This window comes from Nesoenas mayeri (assembly GCF_963082525.1).
Source record: "Nesoenas mayeri genome assembly, chromosome: 2".
NCBI lineage: Eukaryota > Metazoa > Chordata > Aves > Columbiformes > Columbidae > Nesoenas > Nesoenas mayeri.
In genome coordinates, this window is record NC_137543.1 from 74253577 (window position 1) to 74277796 (window position 24220).

Genomic DNA, 24220 nt, shown 5'->3' on the forward strand with positions numbered 1-24220 from the left:
CCTGTCCTTGTCACTGAGGTACTGAAAGTACACAAAAACTCACTTCAAGAGCAGTGTTTTCAACATTAAGAATACGTGTGTGCACGCATATACGTGCGTGTGTGCACACACATAACTGTACGCTGTGTGTTTTATACAGTACATTATTATATAATATATTGTACTTATAATTATTACATATTACACCATATATCTACACTGAAGAAAATGTAAAGAAAAAGATAACATTCTACTATGTTCTAAATCAGAGATAAAAGATATGTATATGGTTAAATTATTAAAATATATTAGGAAATAGAAGACTGTCAATGACAATAATTTCTTCTTTTATGAACTAACCAAGATCTAGGATTGGCACACCGTGCTTCTTTAGAAGCAACTGACATTTTTTCTAACACGAAAGCAGTGTGCAAGTTGCAGGGATATACACATGCTATAGCTGTCCACTAACCAGCCTGACAAGAGGAACACCAAACTCCACGACAAGAGCATTCAGGCCACCAGCTCTCCATGGTTCACTTTTAGATCATTCCTGCAAGAGAGCTCAGATCTGCCAGTGTCCTTTCACCCATGGCACAAGCTGGATACTTGGTCCTGGTAGCAGACAGCTTTGGTTCATCGGCACAAAAACTCAGAGCAAAGGAAAGCCAGAATAAAAAAAAAGAAAAAGACTGACAGACTCTTTGTTGTGTAAAATGAAATTTCAAGTTATAGGCTTCATTGTGACTCGGTGGTGGTTTGTTGGTTGATTGGTTTTTTTGGATGGTTGGTTGGTTGGTTTCTTGTTGGTTTTGTTTGTTTGGGGCTTTTTTGTTGTTGTGGTGGTGGGTTTTTTGTTTATTTGTTTGTTTGTTTGTTGTTGTTGTTTTTGTTTGTTTGTTTGTTTTTTAAAGATACCACTATCGAGAAAATTCCAAATAAGAGCTCAGCCTCCCTTACAAAATAAAATAAATGAATGCACAAGCACAGACGTCTTTTTCCACGTATCTAGCACAGTCCTCTCTCACTCGCTCTATGCTGGGTACCTCCATTTCAACAGTGTTGTACTGGAGCAAAAACAACTACACGTGAGAGAATTACAGGAGGACAATGTAGATGAATACATTCTAAATAACAGGAGGACAATGTAGACTAACCCGTTCTTAGTTCTTTAGCCCCTTCTCTTGCACCTTTGCCCAAAAGAGAAACTGCAGGTGTTTTAAGGAGCAGCAAAAGCATCTGGTTCAAGAGAATATCTTACAGTTCTGAGCAGAGTTGAGGACTTTCCTTGGCTGTGGTGCCAGGCAGCTAGAAGCTAGTGAAGTCTGCTCCCTGCAAGGAATAGAGCTGCTTGCTCCTCAAAACTCAAAAAAAAGGAGACAAACTACTTCGGAGTTCTCTTGGGCATGTGCTTATGGGTGATTATTACAGAGGAGATGATGATATTTGTAATATCATCTGTCCAGAATCACTATAATCCCCAAAAGACTATCAGAAGAGTCTGTGGTCATCTTACACTAATTATAAAACATACATTTGAATTCCCTCATCCCCTTCTAAGGAACTAATCAGAAACTCTAATAATCAAATTAAAGAAAATAAAGAGTCGTGCAACTGTGACAGTATCCTATACAGGAAAACACCAGCTCACGGTTCCTCGCCTCTGAAAGACTAAAAACTATTCACTAACATTTAATCACCTAAACCATAACCTTCACGCAGGATTTGAACATAATAATGCTATTCAAAAAAAGCAAGGATAGAAATAATTACTCATGGGCTTCCAACTTTAATTAATGCTTCCTGTGGTAACAAGAATAGAGTATTATTAAAGTATGCCTGGCTAATGGAATTTCATATGGCACGCTTATTTCTTACATTAGCTTTTTCAAGTTGTAAAACTGAAATCATTAATTTAAATGCTTACAATATCGACATGATATGTTTACTACCAAGTCTTAAAAATAATTGGGTCATTATCGTTAAAGCTCCTTAAGTGACTCCAACTTGAAAGTGCTTGTAATGGTGGAGATATGATGTATAAAATGCAGATGTTTTTAATCCCATTTTTAATCCTATGTGAACTAAACAACCAAGACATCAAAGACTGTGCGCTTCCTAACAGAGAATTTTTCAGTTTAATGACATCCAATTTTCCATTGCACTTTACTCTTTGTCCCATGCACGCCTTTCAGTCTTCCTGTTTATTTTAAATTATGTGAAACCTGCAGCAAAGACCAATGTGAGATCCCAAACCTACAGCTGGGGGCACAGTTCCTGCAGAGGCAGCTCCTCTGTCAGAGCAGCCAACGCCGCCTTGTTCAGGGGTCACTTTATTTCTTTTTCAAATAACCATTAGCTTCAAAGCACGGGCAAATGAGTCAACATACCCTCTAATTATCAGTAATCCAAAAATTACTTTCAGAGAAAACGAATGACAGGTCTAGTGTGCCAACTCTCTGCTGCTGGTTTTGTCCTGGTTTCCACCAGAGCTTAACAGAGTTGTCACTGACCATCTGACAGCACACCTAACACGCCACCATATACCAATATATCCCATTTAAACTGCAAGGCAGTTTAGATATGATTTGCTTTCACCCTGCACCATGTGGTGCCACGTCCTCTCCTCAGTGGCCATCTCGGATCCTGCCGGCACCACAGCGGCTTGTGCCTCCAGATCCAGCCATACCTGCAACCACCCTCTGCACTCCTGTCACATTTCTCTCAGGCGCTGGTTTCTCCATTGCCAGTTGTTTCACGCTACACAAGCTGCTGGGACTAAGTTTCACCCTGTTTTGCTAAACAGGACACCCGAAAGGCAGAGGAAGAGGTGGCAGCAACCCAGATGTGAAGAGCTAAAGGGAAGGGAGCTCCTGCCCCCCAAACCCACGTATAGGCTGAGGATGTGCAACAGAGAGGCCAGAACGTCTTGGAGAACACTAAGCAGTGCCACAGGGAACCTGAGGCCTTTGCTCACAGGAAGGGTGCAGGGATTTCCCAGTGAAACCTTTCCAAGCCATCCATGTCATTTCAGCTTGGGAGGCACAGAAAGATGCTGCTGTCTCCCATGGTGTGACACACTCCCAAGTCATTTCTTGACATGTGGGACAACAGCTCGGTAGAGAGTAAATTTCACAGGTGGCAGAGGTGAAAAAGAGACCTTCCAAATAGTTCAATATCGTGAAAACTTTTCAGCACTAAGAAGTACTGAGTTACAGAGCATATTCACACATCAGGATGGTGTGTGTGCAAATGCAGTGCCACCCTCCTCCTTCTCCCCTTCTCCTTATGCTTGTGCAATTGTTTATCTAAGGTGAGAGTTGTTCAGAGATGTTGTCTGCTTTCTCGCCTCATGGCTGTCTTTCCATTATCAATAAATACAAAATAAAATAACACAACCCTTTTCTGTGAAGCGACTGTAATATATGCAGTAACATCAGTCATTTCATATTCTATGATGAAATGCAACTGATGATGTTTACTATGAGCAGCAACAGAAGACCTTGTCCTAGACTGGGATCCTGATGAAGTGCTCTCGTGTTGTCTTGGTGTTTTCTTCTTTGAGTTGTTTTCTTTGTTTGTTTGTTTGCTTGTTTTTTTTTCTACAGAGATAAGTTTAGAAAATAGTCTGTCCTAATTTCAGTCTGTTAGGACTGCATGACCACAAACCATGCAGTACAGCCAAATCAGTCTCGGTAAATCAAAACTCTGTCATTGTATCTGCATGTCTATATACAGGACAAGAAACTCCTCCCTTGCAGTTGTGCTAAATAAAATTTGTAAGATTATTACAATGGCAATCTGAATTCTCATGTACTGCACATAGCAGAAGCCCACAGGAAATATTTATAAGTGTACATACAATTCAACATGTGCACTGTCTATTTTGAAAACACTATAAATAGGCAATGACCCAAATCTAACCTGGTACAGTCCAAAAGAGTAAGTCAGAAGGCTGGCAAAATTATACCAAACAAGAAAACAACCTGAGAGACACTTCACCTTCATTTGGATGTAAATCCTTATCTAAGAATACCTATTAGGCTTTTTATTTCAAATAAACTAGGCAGCAAGGCAACAGTGATGGCACTAATACATGCCTAAGTACACATATTCTTAATAAACAGACTGGACAAAGTGGAAAGTTCCTAATTTACTTAAACATTTAGACCTTCTTTGTGACTTAATGAAAACAACTAAAGAAACTGAAGTCAAGGTCAAATAGGCAAGCTTATTATATTGGAATAAACATGTTAATGAATAATAATTACTTTTAAGCTTGTCCTGAAGGTTCCTTGCTTCATTCACTGGCCAAACTACTACACAAATGACTGATGCTATCCTCTTATTTTTTCAGTAATTTCAAACTTCATGTTGGCCCAAGATTACCCATATGCTGCACCAAGTTGTTCCATTCACAAATAATGACAATGATCAGATTTTTTCCCTCCATACAGGATCCACACCCTTCAGCATGAGCCAAATCCTCTATGTTTTGTGGCTATCGAAGGTGGCGTGTCAGGGTGAGAAAACTACTCTGTGTAGAGGACAGGCAGTTGATAGTTTAGGAATTGACAGTGTGGAGACTCTGTCCTTGAGAATCGGATTTACAAAAATCACAATGTAATCCTTCTGACAAATATGCATTTACACTGTAAACTTGTTAAAGCAGGGATTTATTTCTTATTCTTCATTCACATAATACTTACTAGCTAATCTATTTCTAGATCCTGGATTTAGGGTCTTTAGTGCTGTTGCCAACATAAACAACCCAATCACAGGCCTAGAGAAAGCTGTGCCGAGACTTCAAATCTCCCTAAACAAGAGAGTTTTTTGACCATGTGGTTTGAGGAAAGAGACATTTAGAAGTCATGATACATTGCTTGATCTGGTCAAGAAATCAATGCTACAAATCGGTTTTGAGCTAATTATGCAAGTAAACATAAAACCAAGCAAAGGCATCTGAGAGCCACTTTATCACAGCAATGAATCCATTATCACTGCCAAAACTTCACAAGCTACAGGTGTCACCAGACAGATCAAAAATGCTGATTTCAGCACCTGACATTTGAAAATTACTTCGTCTCCTTAAAATGAAGGAGGATGAAAAAGAGAATCACTCCCCCCAAAAAAACCAAACCAAAACAACAACAAAACATTCCCTATGATTTTTGTGCTTGCAAAAGACAAAATGGTATCTTTACAACCTGCAGCACTGAAACCCTTTGCCAACAAGGAAAAACATCATGTCTGTTTACCCAGGATAAACAACTCAGCAGTGAAATCATTCAACCTTTCCTTAAGTTCCTCTGCTGCTCACAATTAGTTCCAAGGTCATGAAAAATCTATTATGACTAAAGGCAATAACTAATTAAAAGCAAACAAACAAAAAACAGCAAAAAAGCCCGATGAATTTTCAGCTAATAGTTCTATTTCTTGAATTCCCCAGTGCCTCTACTGACTCCGCACTCTACCAGCAACTTCTCTAATTTTTTTTTTAATAAACATTTAGCTGTGCTAAGCCTTTTTTCATTTGTTTCATATATTTTAGATAAAATTCTCCTGCCAACGCAACAGAACTGTGCTGTGGTGAAAGCCACTGTCAGATGCATTTAAAATCTCAATAAGCTCATCAATAAAATGGCTGCTTAGCTCCTGTTCTAGGAGGAAAGTTTTAAAACGCTGATGGATGACTTTGCTGAGGATGATTAAAACAATGAAATAAATCTGGTGCTCGCAGGAGTGCAGGACAGATTCAGGGAAGACAGAGATGCTCACACTGTGCAGTTTGCTCCCGTCTGCCTTGCGGGGCTACAGCCAGCCGAGCAGATGCAAGGTCTGTGCAAGAATATACGGCTACCATGGCTCTGCTTCCCATGCCTTGTACTCCCTAATTCTTCACTTGCAAACATTTGGACTTGACCCTGTGGCCAGGTATATTCTTCTCCTCCAAACACAGATAACAAGAACATACATCAGGCTGCAATTAAGAGTGCCTCTCGCCTACCTCTCCATGGGTACACAACCTTTTACTTCAGTGTGCTGTAGCCTAATTCTCCCTCTCACATCTTTCTTGACTCCTTCTCCACCTTTTCTTCCTCTTCATTCTTTATTTTTTTCCTCATTTCCATGCCTTCCATCTCCTTTCCTTAAATCACTTAAGCGCTATTTGAACTAAGATGTTGGCAGAATTAAAGATCAGCTTAGATGATAAAAAATTATCTGCACTTATAATTGCTTACGGGACCAGTGTACCAAATCAAATTGATCAGAAAAGAAAATAATGTTATTTTGTTCCATATAGCCAAGTTATCCCAGACTTAGTTTCCCAGCTATCTTCCAAACAAAGGAACAATAAGCTTATTGTTGAAACATTTTGCATTTCAATGATTGTACTAGAAAAAGCACCCACTTTTTCATTGCAGCACCAGAAGAGATGGGTTTCCTCTCTCAACAAGTCTCCACATTTACAAACAGAAATAACAAGGGCTAGCACACCGTTTTACTGATTTATGAAATTATTCTAGACAGAGGCAGAGAAAAGAAAAAAAAGCAAACTTGTCCTTTAAGTATCCCATTCCTTATGAGTTTTTCAAAACCTCTATCTATCAGCATGTTCCTGAGACACAGTAATATTTTGCTTTCTTTTATTGTTCTAGTTCATATAACCTTTATCACACTTTGGCACAGCTTTGTTCTGTGCCTCTGCTAATAGGTATAGTTCATACTAGTGGAAAAATGGCCAGTGACAGAATTCAGGCTGCAAACCTGATAGCTATAGACCTATCTCAATCCTGACAGCGGTCTCAAAACTCATAGAGAAACTACATAGACTGTACACCTGTTTCTGGTTAAATAAAGAAAATTGGATTTTTATCAGTTTGACTGTCACCTTTTACATAGCACTGTTTTGTCGAGAGCCACTAATGAAAGAGCTTGGCAGCAGATAAAGGACATACAGCTTCGACTGAATTCATAGATTTATCTAAAACATTTTCCAGCAAGAATTACATTACATTCTTTTCAGAGCAGAAATAGGATTACAAAGCATTGAAATAGATGTCTTAAAATATATATCTGTATTATTGCATATGACTGAGCAGCTTCATTAATAATGATGTCTGAAGATTTTGGTTTTGCACATAGTCTTGGTGAACGCTTAAATATACTGACTGAGTGTAATCCACATTAATTTTGGCTGGTGTTTTGAATGGATGCCCCAGGAAATAATGGAAGGTTTTAGCAGTATGTATGCTAATATATAACCCAACAGTTAGCATGTTCATTTCCTTTTTTCATTCATTTCTAGTGTGTGCATGACCATGGACATGGTACTTGCTCCATCAGCGTTCTTCTCCAACACTATTTCCAAGCGTTACAGAGGCACCATGTGGCTGAACTGTGTTGGAGATGGTTGGGCTGACTACATATTGTGCTCGTGCAGGTCTTCATAAAGGCTTAAAATGGACAATGCTAGCTGCGTGATGCTGCAGCTTGAAGACCTGGAGGTCTTTCTGACAAGTCCACCTAATGCTCTAGTGGTGCCAGAAGAATGAAAGAAACTTCTGAAAAATCAAAAAGAAATTCTGAATCAGTACACCGCTTTTAACTGTCCTTTGAGGACACTGAAAGAATGAGTCAAAAAAAACCCAGGATGAAAATGAGAATCTCAGTAGCACAGCAGTAGAAGCAGCTCTCCCCATTAAGCTGGAGGTGCAAACTCAAGTCTTTTCCCAGAGCCACATCTAAGGCTACCCTGGGCAATGCAGCTGCCAGCAGACACCTTTGCTTCTGTTCAGCAGAGCAGTCAGAGCTCAATAAATAACATGCTAACCACATCATTTCTTTGTGCAGATGAAGTGCAGGAAACTTGTGTGCCTCAAGCATGTTCACCAGATGGGATAATTAGGCTCAGACAGATCACTGACCTGCCTAACAAAAATACCCCAGAAAATGAGGTTGACTGAATAAATCTGTGTCATATTATCAAACTCCCAAACAATGCATGGAAACCCAACTATACTAACTCATCCAGCAGCTTGGTATTTCTGTGGGTGTATCTCGTGAGGGCCAAAATGACTGGGTTCTGGGTATTCTTCGGTATTTCTTGAATTTTCTTTACAGCAAACAGGCACTGCTGGGAACTACTCAGCTGTCTCTCTATGAAAATGATGAAAGCACATACATATGCATTTATGCTAAGCTATTCTCTCTTTAATTATCACTGAGGCTGGTTTGTCACACTAAAACAATTTTGGGGAAGTCAAGGCTCTGAGACAGCACAAAATGAAAATGCCATTTCACCTTCCACAAATGGAAGGCATGACACCCATTTAAATAACACTTTTATCTGGAATTATAAAAGTAAATATAATCAAATAATCTTATGTTTGGAAATAAGTTCATTACTTTAGAGTTACGAAGGCCACATGAGACAACGCGCTCTCCCCGAAATCAGGGAGATTTCTTTCCTTTCCCCATCAGGTCAATATCTCCTTCCTCTATGTGTACCACAATGTTCCAACGCATATTGATGAATAATCTCAATTATATGAGGCTACACTGTTATTTTTCAGGCATTGTCATGTCATATTATTTGTTTTCCTTGCCAAGATGCCCTAAATCAGGAAGGGTTAGACACAGTGCCAGTTATTGTTGAGCACAATCTGCCATGAACGAGGCATACACCACAACCCTGAAGACCAGCTGCTTGGGAAGTTCTCAGGCAAAAGACAACACCAGTTCCTCAAGAGCCCCATATTTTCCTGTACCCCTGTGGTCTGGCATTCTCAGGTGGCCAGAAATTTTGTTATCCAGAAGCTTACTATGAGTATAGCCTACAAACATGCTACATACCCCAACACAAAGACGCAGCTCCACTTGGCCATATGCTGGATGTTCTTGCATGAACAGATTCATCTTGCTATTTAAGACTTATGTCTATATACATTATTTCCACAAGGAAAAATGTGGTATCAAAAGCTAATCCTTATTTTAAAAAACTCACATATACTCAAAAAAGCAAAATAATTAAATACTGAAATTCAACTTGCAGCAAGCTCTGCCTACAGTTCTTCTTTGGCTGGGATATTCAAAGGTGATTGAAGGGACCTACACCAAAGAATGAGAGCTTTGGTGAAAAAGTTTGTCACCATTTACGTCTCTGACTCCACACAAGATGCACTCACACCTGTGGACACTACCTCCTAAGTAATCAGCTGCTGATGTCCATAAAACAGTAAATAACAACAGAATTGATACAGTACCTCTGTAACTTCTGCTCCCAGCCCCTGGCTGAAAATTATTTTAACAGCTATTCAATTGGAACTCTGCTAATGAACTAACCCATAAATTTAAAAAGGAACACAGATTTTTTAATTATAAATCAGGCAAGTAAGCTGGAAGACAAAATAAAGTAGATCAAATCATCTTGTCATTTATCTGGAGGTAAATCAGCAGTCACTCTATCAAAACAAGCGGGGTTACAAGAATATATTACATGACTCAACCCAACTATTTGAGCTCAGTATTTTACTCATTTCATGCAAGTCCTACCTGAGCCACAACCACCCACGGTCTGAATTTATAGACAATCCACTACATGCTAAGATATGTGACCTTAATACCACTTTAACACTGACCTCTAGTGACAATAGGTGGGAATTTACTGTCTTATGGAGCTGCCCAGTTGGGAACGCATCTTTGGCTGCTCTAATTACAGAGCTTGCTCTTGCATCTCAAATCCATAGCTACCCGCACCACAGGGAGCATGCAGGCAAGGAGGGACCTCCAACTCATGTGTATTAGTTACAATCACAGATGAATTATGGGTGATGCACTATTATTATTAAATCCAAACCTCTGCTTTCATTTCTTGAAAAGATGAAAAGGCAAAAAAAAATAAACACTAAATTTCAAGCCTTGCAACTGTAATAAGTGTATTACAGTATAAAGTAGGCACAACTAGTGACATGACAAGTGCCCACATCTTCAAGCAGCCAAATAAAACATCATCTTTCATCTCATGAACTGTAACACAAAGGCAACCTCTTCTCTAATACTCTGTAGGAAGAGTAGCCTTGCAGCTCTTGGTACAGAACTCCTGCAGCTTTCTCTGAAAAACGAGGGTGCAATGGTCTAAGTACCCACAGAAGCAGGTATTTCACACACACACCCATTTTAATATAGTCCAGATGGAAAGATGAGCACATTACAGCAAGTTGGCAACCTCACTGTCTCAAGAAAGCAGTAAGGATGTTACAGCTGGCATGCCAGTACACAGCCCACCTTGCTCCCTTTGCATGTGGAATCACATAATAGAATAGTAGAACCACAGAATATAATCATAGAATGGTTTGGGTTGCAAGAGACCTTAAAGATTACCTAATTCCAACCCCCCTGCCATGGGCAGGGGCACCTCCCACTAGAACAGGTTGCTCGAAGGCCCATCCAACCTGGCCTTCAACAATTCCAATCATGAGGCATTGCAACTCCCCTAGGCAGCCTGTTCTAGTGTCTCATCACCCTCACGGGGAAAAATTTCTTCTTTGTATCTAGTCTAAATCTATCATCTTTCAATTAAAAACCATTACCCCTTGCCCTTTCGCTACAGGCCTACTTAAGAGTTTGTCTCCAATGTCTGGGAGGTGAAATAAGTGGGTGACGGCTATGGCCCACTGCAGGGAAGCATTTCGAGACGGGAGTTTCAAAAGTGGGAAGTGCTTTCACTAAGCATGGTATCTGATGATCCCTCTAGCATATGTATTATATATATACAGATGTGTATACACACACGTATAAAGAACACGCTTAGGAGGCTAGAAAGGGTGAGAACCACCTTTAGAGCTTATCCCAGCTTGGGGTAAATACGAGTGAGTTTCCTTTTACATTGTCCTAATGTTGTAATCCATGTATTTCATTTACACTAACACAACTTGTGTCAGGGGAGATTTTAACTTTCTGTCAGCTATCCATCCCGAATATTTGTCTTTGGTAGCAGTCCTCAAAAAACAGAGTCCAGAGAACTTCTGCTCTCCCCAAAACATGCTTCAAGGACTGTAAAGGTTTCTAGACTGCTCTTCCACTTAGCTGATACCACGGGGATTTTCACAAAAGCATTTTTTGGTGCACAGACGTAGCCAGGTGACTGCACAGACAGCACCAGAGCTGGGAGAGAGTACTAGGGCCCTGAGGGAGCAGGCACCACAAGAAACCTCAGAGGCAAAGCCAAATCAGTCATGCCTAGGCACAAAAACAAACCCATGTATTTCCAGATAAGTGACTTGACTCTTCAGTCATTTTGACTGGAAAGAATCAGCTGTCAGAACAAACTTAACTAAGAAGACTGAAGATTAAACACTCGACTGATGTGAAATTAAGCAGTTCTCTCATACTGACAAATACATCACCTGCTCATAATGAAAACGGCACAACAGATAAAACTTGTCTGCAGCATGAGCTGCAAGCATGAAAAATCAAGGTAGTGGTTGTTTTTCAACACCACAAGCAGATAAACAGTGCACTTAATGAACGCCTGTTTGCCAGCGAGCCAGGCAGCCTTTGGCAACACACCTGGACCTCACTTCTCTCAGTGCTTGGACCCGATGATTCTTCTGTTTTAGCAGCTTACCTAATCACAGCAAAACACGACAGCCACGGGAGAAGGAAAACATGCCTTATTTAAGCACACTGAAATCAAAAACCAACCTGCAGATTTAATGTTTAGGCTACAAACTAGGTAACTGGACTTCCTCATATATTCCAGCTGTATGCATGAGTGCTTAGGGATGTACATGTATAATTAGGTTTAAATATCTATGGGAGAAGAGAGTGAGATATAAACACTAAACAATAGATGCAAAATTGCCTCTAAATTGTCATAATCCTTATGTGGCTTGGACCTCAGCTTCAGTATGAACTGGTCTTAAAAGCAATCACTTGCTCATGTTAGGGGCTGCCAAACCTCCATCTAAACTGTTCATTAGCAATACATTAGGTTAGCAAGCTGCCATGGCAGGAAAATAATGAGCTTTCCATTGTGGGGTGGCACGTTCTCTATCACATTGACATAACAAATAACTCCATAAAATGCTATAATTTATTTTTCTTACGAGCCTTTTTTCTTAATTAGCCCTTCAGTAGATTGTATTAAACACACATGAACTGTAACTACAGAGAGTCCTTGGACCAATCTCAGAAATCTTAGACAGTATGCAAAGCTATTACACAGGCAAATGACCTACTTTTAGGTCATTTAAATAAAGTTTGACAGAATAGCTGAAAGCAGACCATGTCAAAAGACATCCTCATTAGGTCTCTTCACCATCATCTGCATGTACTGAGTAAGGTGCTATTGTGTTCCAGCACACACCGCAATGACTGTGCAACAGCTGTGTGGGAAAAGAATTGCTGCTGTTTTAAAGATCTCATCGGGTTTGTCTTCTTGCCTTAACAAGAAGGTCCATGTATTTACAGGATGGGTTTGGTTAGGCTAAAGTCAAGACAGCCTAATCATTTTTCTGCGAAGTGTTTTAAAAAGAGGCAGTTCAAAAAGGAAATTCTAAGATATGGACAGTAGGGAACAATAATGTTGCATTTCTGCTCATGTGAAAATGAACTCCTATAAGCAGGTTTCTACTAGGCTCTATGGCCCAAGCGGTTTCACCATAGCTAGGTTAAAGTGTTTTATTTCTTTTATCAAAGATATTATTTTTACTTTAATCATAGGACATTGGGTATTAGACCTGTCTTCTACAGTATGTTCATGGATTAATTACATGCTGCATTAAAGACTTTCTTATGTACAATGCCTTTCAATTTTCTTGCTTCTCCTTGACTTTGTATTGTCAGCACAGGGAAGATTTTCATTGGTACTATCCCTCTCTCCCAGTATCACACTTTATCACAAAATTTTTAATTCATATGCTGTCACTCCTAGAGACCTCATCTGTTCTCACAGGGGAATATTCAGATTTCTTGCTGCTCTCCTCTGTACTTCTGCAACCTCTTCTTGCTGAGTGCTCAGCAAACACAGATTATACAAATCAGGTGGGAGGACTCAATCTTCATACAATAGCATACCTCTAATAAATGTAAGCTTTTCTTAATGAAGCCTGACAGATGTTTACATACAGCATTTCACATTGATATTTAACTAAAACCACTTATCAGAAATCTTAACAAGAGGTCATCAAAATATCCAAGCAATTTCTTTCACGACCTGACATATGGTTTTGTTGAATTTCATTTACCATTCTGCTGTCTTATTACTTGGTGTTGTAAGATACTATTAACAGTCACTACTCCTGCTTTCTCTTTTGTCTTTAATAGGACTCACCAACTGCCTATCTCCCTCAAAACTGCCTAGCTTAACCAGTGACCTCTCTTTAGAACTCAAAATGTTCCATGGGCTTTGAAATCATACTATCAGAAAGGAATAGGAACTATTTTTGGAGTATAAAATAAAACCTTCACTTTTTCTGGGAAAAGCAATTAACACCACACTCTTGTGGAACTACCTTTGAGAAAGGAGATAATGCTGCAGGCAAGTATTTCATACACAAGAGGCCCAAAAGCAATTGCTTGGATATAGATCTTCTTTATTCAATGCTATTCACCAAACAGTAATTTAAGTCCTGTTACAATACATTGTTTGTTCTTTTCTTCTTGCCACTGCTCCATCTGATCAATTCCATTGTAAAAGAAAAAAAATTAAATCATGTGTTGGGTGAGCATGCAGTGAAGATAGACATATCTTTTCCACAGGTGATAAAGAGTGTGCGGTTTGCTGCTTGCTAGTACTTCAAAGAAAGGTGGTCAGTAACCAGCGTGCAATAGTCATGTGTTGCAGCTCAAGGAGAAATAATGCAGGAGAAAAATGTTCATAATCTACAATACTGTAAGGTGAGTTGGATTTATACGTGCAACTTTTTAATAGGCCCTCCATCCAAGGGCTACCAGCAGAAACAAGCAAACAGAGCTGAAGACTCAGTCAAAGAATGGGGCATTTAGAAGAAAGCAATGTTTACCAGTGGGAAGCCACTCCTCTAATTAAAATTTAACTAGCACCAGTGCAGGTAGGAAAAAAAAAGCCACAAACATTAGTGTTTTCCTAAATGGAAGGAGTAATCAAAGTTTTTGGTTGCCTATCAGCTTTGGAATGTTAATCATTATGGAAATTGTGCTGGTGAAGGTAAGAAATTACTTAAAAGACTGTTATTTTCTTTTCTCTTTTTTTTTTTTAGTTACTGTTGGACAGCTGAACATGCTCAAGGAATCAAAACGGCGTGGATAATTACCCCCATGGAAGCAATCCAAAGGTTCACAAAGTAAAAGCTGCTTCTAACTTAAAGATCAAGGTTTTAAATTAGGAAAGCACTTGAGTCATCAGTTGATAAAGACATTTGACCTGCTAGGCAAAGGTAATGGTCAGGGACTTAATCCAGGACTCTCACAGCACACAGTGTAGGGGACTTCCCCAGTTTAGTAGTTTGAAACAATAAGACATTATTTAGAACAAGAAAAATGAGCAGTGTGATTTTACAAATATTAATTAAAAATACCAAAGACTTTTTAGCCATCAGTCCTCCTCTTTCAAGACCCTTTTCCCAACACAGGCAGAGGCATATAATCAGCCCCTGGTCAAAGTGATGTCAGGAAAGGAAACAGGTTTTCCTGGTCTTCATCAAATCTGTACTTCATTTTCAAATGCAGTTGGAACAGGACCGGAAGAAAACTTCTGAGATTGCTGTCATGCTCATGTAAAAGCTAAGACATATCCCAAAGAATGAGGGAGTTACAAGGAGTTAAGGCAGACCTTGCATTAGAAATTCTGCGCTGCATGGAAAGGCCATAATGTTTGTAAAGCACAAACCATAGAAGAGCAAAGGATCAAGAAATGAAGTTTAATGAAATCAGCCAGTTCCCTGCTTCCATCAATCAGTAAATCACCTAGATCAATTCGCATCTTCCTCAATGCCTAAACCTTAACTTCCTGTGACAAATAAGCACAGAAAATTACATTGCGCTTACAAGTAAAAGGAGATTTCTAATATATCATTCATCATCAGAGGGATGCACTGCCAGTATACTAACATACTTCCCCTCAAACCCACGCAGACTCTTGGATGCCTCATTTAACATAATGAAATAGCCCAAGCAAAACACACAAGGTATATATCTCTCTTCATTGCTCCTTTTAATCACACTGCAAAACACTAATCAGCCATGTAGTCCTATTACTGTATCGCTGTAGCACCTATCTAGTAAACAGTTTCTGTTTACAAACAGGATTATCTGCAAAGAATACAACTGAGAGCTCACGTGGACAGAGACAGTGTCTCAGCTGACATGGGGTAATACATTAACCAATGGTAACTCCATCTGGAGCAAAACAGGGTTTCAGAATCTAAGAGCTCATAATTTTATCAAATACTATAGTGTTCTACTGATAGGGAGTATTATTCCAAGGATATAGCATACATCCAGACGCACATAAGTATTCTAGACCTTGGAATTGTACACGTCCCCCAAATCTTCGCCACAATTTCAATTAGTGACACACACAAAATTAAAACAAACATGCAATAGCAGAATGGGGGAGCAAAGTTAACACTGGGAATACTTTATCTAATGAACAGCATAAAGAACAAGACTGGATGTAGGAAAAACTTTAACTCCCTTAATGTTAGTTTTCTAACTTTCTTTGAACAGCAAAGAACGAATGCTGGGGGCAGTGTGTGCAGGAGAAAGGGGGCACCTTGTGAGCTCCAGGATTTCTTTTTAACATCTTACCTATCTCCATGTATGTGTGTAAATAAAACTGCAGTACAAACTCAGACTATTCTTATATGAAGAACTTAAAAAACAAACAAGCAAAAACCCAAAGCGACTGATGACTTCATTTTGAGGAGCATGGGTTAACTGTTTCACTAGGAAACAAGCAAACCCCCAAATGTGTCTCTGTGTAAAAGAGATGCTGTCAAAGAAAACAATTCAATCACTAGCACACTGTTTACCCCAGTACCCTGGTGGATATTAGCACAAAGGCACCTTCTTGCCTGCACCAGACCAGCATCCAGGACTAGACAGGATGGCAGATACGTCAAAATGCCACGGTGAGCAGCATAAGGTACATCAGACCTCTTTCTCCCTGTCTTTTTTTTTTTAACACATGAAAGTTGTCAGAAAAGTTATTCTCTCCTTCTCCCTTCATCCAAGGATTTAAGCGTTTCTTTTTTTCTATCAACACAGAGAGCATTTTCATCTTTCTGCTCCTGGAGCTGAAGTAAAACATCTTTTAAGAACCCAGGAACCACGACACACTGAAGTTCTGACTCCACCACAAGGAGCTGACAGCTTGTTTCCCACATTCACCTGGGACTGTCACTGCTAAATAACAGTTTGGGGCACATCATCATTGGCTTTTGCTTCAACTCACAGTAAAGTGACAGCCCCTGCAAACAGCTGCAATGAAAGTGACTGATACAGCAGAATTTAGCTGTGATATATGAGTTAAGCCTGCAGTATCAGGTAAGAGGAGAAAAACTGACTGCCGAAGAAATGCTTCTCAGGCTCACTATAGCAGCCTGTAATGAGAAAATATTGCCAAGTGGGTTCTGGAAAGCTTATAGGATACACTGCTTTTATATTTTAATAGGCTCTTCTATATCCTCCTACTTAAGTACAAAGTACCACTTTAAATAGCAAACACTATTATAACTTCTGATTGTCCTCATGTGTCTGAGCAAAACAACAGGATGCTACACACTCAGGGACACTTACTGCTGCCTTTTGACAGCAGAACTCCCAATTGAAAGCATTATGGTTTCCTGGTGAAAAAAAGTAAAAAATATACACGTTTATCTCTAAGTTTGAGAGATATGGATTTGATGGGTGGACTGTTGGGTAGATAAGCAACTGGATGGATAGTTGCATCCAGAGGGTAGTAGTCAGTGGCTCAATATCCAGATGGACACCAGTAACAAGTGGTGTCCCTCAGAGGTCTGTACTGGGACCAGTACTATTTAATATCTTCATCAATAACATAGACAGTGGGATCAAATGCATCCTCAGCAAGTTTACAGATGACACCAAGCTGAGTGGTACAGTTGACATACCTGAAGGACAGGATGCTATCCAGACGAACATGGACAAGCTTGAGAAGTGGGCCCATGCAAACCTCATGAGGTTCAACAAGGCCAAGTGCAAGGTCCTGCACCTGGGTTGGGGCAACCCCTGGTATCAATACAGGCTGGGGGCTGAAGGGATCAAGAACAGCCCTGTGGAGAAGGCTGAGATGGGATCTTATTTGTGCTTATAAATATCTCAAGGGTATGTGTCAAGAGGATGGGACCAGACTCCTTTCAGTGGTGCCCAACGATAGGATGAGGGGCAATGGGCACAGACTGAAGCACAGGAGGTTCCATCTGAATATGAGAAACTTCTTTACTTTGAGGGTGCCAGGGCACTGAACAGGCTGCCCAGAGAGGTTGTGGACACATTCCTGTGCAATCTGCTCTGGGTAAACCTGCTTCAGCAGATGGGTTGAGATGATCTCCAGAGGTGCCTTCCAACCCCAACCATTCTGTGATTCTGTGAAGTTTGTGCAGAAGTTTTTGTTAAGCAACTCATGCACACAGAAGCATGGAACAAATACTACCATGCATATACCGGCATTGAAATGCTTGAACTAAACACATCAGAAGGGAACAAATCACATTGGTGCACACAGTATGGGTGGAAATGGGATTACTCAAAGTGATTTCATGTTCATTAGGTTATTATTTTTTAATGTAAATCCATTTTTCATAAATGAAATACTTCCTCAATCTTAGAAACTAGACTTTACAATCATCTTATGATTCCTGTGTTTTACATCTAGAAGAGACCGCCATGACCACCAGATTTCATCCCTTCCTTAATGCAGACTGAAGAACCACTTTCAGGCTTTAAAACTTCTGGGTCTTCGCTATATATAAGTTAGCTGCCAAAGCTTGACTGAAAAAGTCATTTAAAATAAAAACAGAATGAGGAGGAGAGGACAATCAAATGCACTGTTTATTTAAATTTCACAGCAGCTTAAATTCCTGATGTTTGCAACAGTCTTTCCTTGACCTCTACCTAGACAGCATTATGATATTTTCTTCATCGCTGAAATCAAGGCACATACGGTCAAAGGAATATCATATTTTATTTAATCACACTGCAGAAAGACATTCAGTTTCACAGGTCAGATTCTCTATGGTGCTTGAGCCAAGTTGGGGCTGTAGGCAAGAGCAAAGTCAGCTCACTGCCAAGGGGCAGCTTCTCTATATCCACCCAGAATAAGCATCCTCAGGCTTGTTATGGCTGCACAGGTCACTCAGCCCAACAAACCCTCTCTACACCTGGATTTTAGAGGCATAACAGTTCACAGGGACTATGGTACTGCCTCGACCAGCAACATATTTTAATAGATTCAAGCCCTGTGGTGACAAAGTCCTGATGTAACAACAGTCACAGAAGGAGACAGTAGCTCTGCCAGTATTTATCAGGTTTTTGACCCCCCTCTTTCAGACAGACGGAGGTCCCCACTTGCCACTCACAAGTCACTCCATGCCTAAATATTGTAATTGTACATAAAGGTACTAAAGCAAGCTCCAGTGAGTCAACCTCACAGTACTGGTATGCAAAACCATGGTCATTCACCGTCTCTGGCCACATCATGCTAGATGACCTGCACCTTACTAGTGGCCACCATTTCAACCACATGATGCATGTATTTCAACCGTAACTGTGAACCTAAATATAAAATGAAGTCCTGACGCATCCTGCCTAAGACACCTGAGATGACTATGTCCAGAGTAAAGTCTCCCTATTGCAAGGCCAGTGAGAACAGACAAGACATGGACACACATGACCCCCTGGGCACCAATGCTTTTCTTTACGACTGGTCAGCTACAACCATTCACTGACAGGAGAAGTTCAGCTCTCCCTACTGCAGACACAGAAACAACACTGATGCACAGACAGATAAATGCTAGGAACGCACCAGGATCAGCTTCATCTTATCTGGGACAATCTTTCAGCCATATAATGAAATAAAAAGCTCTCAAGGACCTTAGAACAAAATGTTTTTTCGTCCAGCAACCACACCTCCCCTTCCAGACTCCGTGTGGGCTGTGGGTTTAATCCTCCTGCAAAGACACTGGCTGGAGCAGAGCCACCCCTTAACTCCACCGACTGCTCTGCAGCCACACGCTTCAGGCAAAGTGGCATTCAGCTGTGTACGCCTATCAGGGCTCTAATACTGGAAACAGAAGTGGAACAGACAGCCAAGGTAATTTAATCTACCATGATAATTCACTTTCAGTATTACCCTCCACCCCCTCCCACTGCCCCAAATGAATCAGTGACAAGTACACAGACTTTTCCTAACAGAAAGGGAATTGTATGCCAATTATCCCTACCCTTCATTCTATACAAACTGCGTAACCCTCTGTACCCAATTCTGAGCTTATTGATATCGCTGTGAACAGGTACAGCTTCCACAGAAGTAACAATGTTGCTAATACTGTAAAGTAGGATGGAGATATGAATTGGGCACGTGTTACTTAATGCAACTCTCTGAAGTCAGATTTAACTTTCTGGATGTTTTTTTTCTTGTTGCTGCTGCTGTTTGTTTACTGAAAGCATGAAGCTCAACATGTCAACCCACACAAGAAGAAAGCCTCTCCTCTATCCCCATCTGTCCATACCCTGCTTCCTTGCAGGGCATGCAAACATGAAACTGCTCCCTTAGCTGGAGTGACTTGAGACATGAAAAGCAAGAGAATTCCCCTCAGCCCAAGATTTTCTCAGTGAGGTGTCACCTTTTATCCCTTCCATAGACTACTGTTCAGAGCACATACTACTTTGAAGTACTCCCTGTCCCTGTTCACAAAGAAGAAAACATCTTCAGCTATGGAAGTATCTAGGCTCCTTCTTGAAAGTCAGGATGTGATACAGAAGATTATTAAATCCTATATACAAGACTGTTCTTCGCTCTGAAAGTTTTCCATTCACTACTTCTTACGTTGTGTAAGCCTGATGGACAGTTACTTCTCCATCCCTCAACTGAAAGGTTGCCAGCACTTTTGTGGAATCAGGCTGGGTAAGTGAACTACGGTGACTCCTTTCCACAAGGGATAACGCAAAGTGTCTCACACCTGCCAAGAGACAAAATTCATTCATTTCTAATAATGGCAGGCTTTCACCAGATCTCCTGCATAATTCTTAATCATGCATTTGTATGTGGTCTTACCAGTGATGGATGTAGTTGCTTAGCCTTGACACCGTTGGTTCACCGCCCGCAATCTGCAGGTCAGGCAAATTGGGAAAGTCTTATCAGTTACAGAGTGCCAGAAAATGGAGGGAAATCTGAGCTGGAGCTTATGCATTTCTAACACACAAATGTTAGCACACGTAGAGAACCCAAACCTCACCTCCCACCCCTTCTTGCTCTACCAAGGGCAGAATGAAGAGCATAAGGGCAGTCACCCCACTTATACACTTCCCACAGCTCCACCTTTTCCACCACTCAGGTTATGCGGCTGAGCTCCCTGTACATCACCCAAGCTCTCTTGGGTCACTAACACGACATCTTTGATGTCATTGCTGCAACTATCAACCCTGAAGCACAATGTGATGATTGTTTCCCTGACTCACATTCACAGCACATTTGTTCCAGTAGGCTTGAAAATGAGGGGACGAGGCAGGCTAGGCTTTCCTGCTCGGTAGGTTTTTGCTCCAACCTAATTAAAAACATTCAGCAATTCACTGAAGTTCCTTGCATACTACACGTCCCATACTTTAAAATAAGATTGGAAAGCAAATAGTCTGATATTATTTTTTAAATGCACTCCCCAGATGGAGAAGATTCCTCAGAAATTTCTTTGTGATGCTATACTGAAACTGCTGAACCAGAAAATTCAAGCTGGTTCTGAAATATCCTGTTTTTGTTGTTATTGTTAACGGCTTTTTTCCTTGTCTAAAAGCTAACAAGGAAAGCCACTCTTAGTTCTCTGACATGCAGAGAAGTGACAGTACAGCTCACTGGAAACAGTCAGCTCTGGTCACCTTGGTCTGAAACTGGGTCAGGGATGCCAGCTTACGGGTGTACCCAAGGAATATGCATTTATCTGGGGATTCAGATGCTGAGGACAAGGCCACCCTTTTCCAACAGGCAGAACTTGGGTAGTTCAGCTCTAGCACTCAGAGAGGGCAGCCTCCTCATAACCAAGGCATGTTTATGCACAATTTTTTAAACAGCCTCCATTTCTGGGAAGCATGTTGAGGGATCTATGTGAACATCCAAGCCAAGCCCGGCACTGCTGCACCTCCTCAATCCAAAGGCAAGCCACTGCTGGGAGATGGCCACTGCAGCGCATTGTGTCAATGCTTGTGGGAGAATGTGCACCAATGTAAAGTCGATCCAGCTTCAGTGTTAACACTACCGGAGAAATTCAGTGGGAAAGATTCCAAAGACTTCATTATGTTTGTAACTCCATGCCTACTACTGAAAACAGACCTTTTGCCCACCAAGAGTCACCGCGACCTGGAAACAGATGCAGAACACGGTGCACACAAAAAGCCTGTGATCACATCGGAAAGCTCTTGCCATCAAACAAGTGCTAAAGGACCCTCCGAACGGGCTAGGTATCACACCACCAGCTCCCAAATTCAGCCTTTTTCCGGAACTGCCACTAAATGCCTCAAAATTTGCCTGTCCTCATCTCCAAAGGCAGAGTGCCCTTAAGCTGTACAGCTGAGAACAAATTCCTGCAGGGTTGTACCAACCAGTTAAGGGATGTAAAGCAATTACCTTTATACCCATACAAATGAAACTCCACCGATGCAATTAACTGTCCCTTGTCATCTACTGTTGAATTTTTGGAAAGCATATGCTGTACACTCTCTCCTCCCCTAGCTTTTCCACAATTTCAATCAGTTTGTTTTAGCTAATATAATGGAACCTACCTATTCTAAAGAAATAACATATGGCTGGAAATTATCTGAGTATTTTTAAATGTCTTTTTTCATTTTAAATATAATTTCATTTGAGATTTTGCAGCTTTCATTTCTATTAATAAATTATCATTTCTTCTTTATAAGTGATGAGCTAGTGTGTCATGTAATTTTTTCCTCTAAATAGACCAAGACTTTGATCTAATGCAAGCCCTTGGTGGGAGTAGAAAGACTTTCTGTCTAATTTAGTTACGAAAAATATTCAATTAAACTTGGGAGTTTAATTCATTTAGTTATGAAAATTAAATGAGCTCAATAAGGTACACTTGATTCACCTCAGGAAAAAAAAATAAAAAGAAGAATCTCTGAAAGGGGAACAAATAAGAAGGGAGAACAAAAGTAACTTTTAATGCTCACATTGAAAGGTGGGTAACATGAAGAGCCTGAGTTCTGTTTTGTGTGCCTACATAAAACACATCCACAATCAGTTCATGCAAAATTTATATTCAGAAGCATAAATCTCTGATATTAACACTCGAATTGTCTCCTGGGTAACAAAAATCCCTGTAGGTCATAATCGAGTCTACCGCAGCTAAGGGAAGATCTGGCTCCCCACACTGGGAACACACCACCCATAGACAAGTCTATTCCATCTCCATTTGGTGAAAAAGGAAAATATTTGAACTATTTTTCAAATCCAGAGCAGAGCAACTTGGATCTCTCTGACAGAAGCCCCCATCTAGTTCTGCAGCTGTCGCTTACCATTTTTGCAGATAGGGCAGCACTGATCGGGCTCATACACCGGATCCACACACTCCGTCTGGGGACAAGCCGAGACAGTGCACAGCACCTCACCATTGGCTTCACAGCGACACTTCTCACACGGAGAAACCTGAAACACAAATCCAGTCATCTTTTAACTCTCTTCACTTAATGCCCTCCTGAAGTGTGCAATGACTACTTTCACATCTGCCTTGCTCTTTCTTTCACCTCTTTTTCTTCCCCCCTTAAAACAAAACAAAACAAAACAAGCTTATTTTGGTCTGAATAATGCAGAGATTGTTGAAGCTGGGCTCTTGAAAAGCAAAAACCAGAACACAAAACAACACAGGTTCTGCTCTGAATGTGCGCACCAAATGGGAAAGTCAAAGGGATCCTGGGAACAAGAACACTTTAGACTTTTAACACAAAGGAAGCAAAAATTTCCCTAACACATTTCTAATGAACTTCCAGTAAATAAAGTTCATAACTGAGATGAAATCCTGTTTAATTCTATTAGAGGTTCAAAAGTAATTCAGCAAAAAATATTGTATTTAAGGAAGTAAAATTTTGCTAAATCAAATATGAAACTTCCTTTCATAGAAATACTAATTGCAATTTTTCCAGGTTTGAAAGCTTTTTGGTACCAGGAAGATTCATTTTATTGAAAATTATCATTTTCAGGGAGAAGTCAGGAAAGAAACATTCTTTGAATACAGGTATTTCCCATAGATTAATTGTATTTGGATCACTCTTGTAATACTAGTAACTTTCCAAAAAGAAACTGCAATTCAAAGAAATGGGTGAAGCAAAATACAGGTCATCCCTTTTACATACTGAAATGTTACTGGTTTTGAAGAACTCTATGCAATAGGAGTGCCATGAGATGATTACTTGAATGACCTACTTCAATTAAATTAATTCCAAACAAAACAACATCAAGGCCCTATTTAGGAAAAAACGGACTTTCAAATGTCTGCATTTGCCACGTGTACAGTTCCAGCTGTACCCTATAGCGTTGCTGACCAGGCACTGCACATTGCATTGCTGGCGTTCTTGTACCACACAAGGAGCTGGAGGTAGAGAGAAGCAAGGGTGCTAAAGAGCAATAAATGGTATACTGTAAATCTCACTGCTGTACTCCAAAAAAACCCACACTGGCATCCACGCTAAGATTTGAGGATGAAAATGCAGCTGAATGTTATTATCAGTGATCTTCTAAATCTACAGTTTGTGCAGATTCTAGGTTTACTTAAGGATGAGGTAACTTTTTGTAGACCCTTTTTCATTCCAGATTCCAGTTAATGCCAAACAACCATTCATTGCATTTCTCCAATAAAAGCAGAGTAACCTCAAACAAAATATGCTTTGTGAAGAAACAACCAGACATCTAACTTGCACATCATCTGCTTTCTTTTCCCTATTTCTTAGGCAGCCCATCACATTTTTCCTCAGATCCATTCGCTGCTTGCTTGCTTCTTTCACATCCTTCTCACTT

The 24220-nt window shown here is 40.3% G+C and overlaps 1 protein-coding gene across 1 annotated transcript in view; it reads right to left on the reverse strand.

The window, feature by feature from the left end:
- VWC2 (von Willebrand factor C domain containing 2) overlaps positions 1–24220 on the reverse strand; it is a gene marked incomplete at its 5' end in the record, with an annotated part of 56866 nt that overhangs the window by 26311 nt on the left and 6335 nt on the right. The window contains one exon of the mRNA XM_080339315.1: positions 22726–22855. Coding sequence (XP_080195441.1) covers positions 22726–22855 — 130 coding nt within the window. The remainder of the gene's footprint in view (positions 1–22725; positions 22856–24220) is intronic.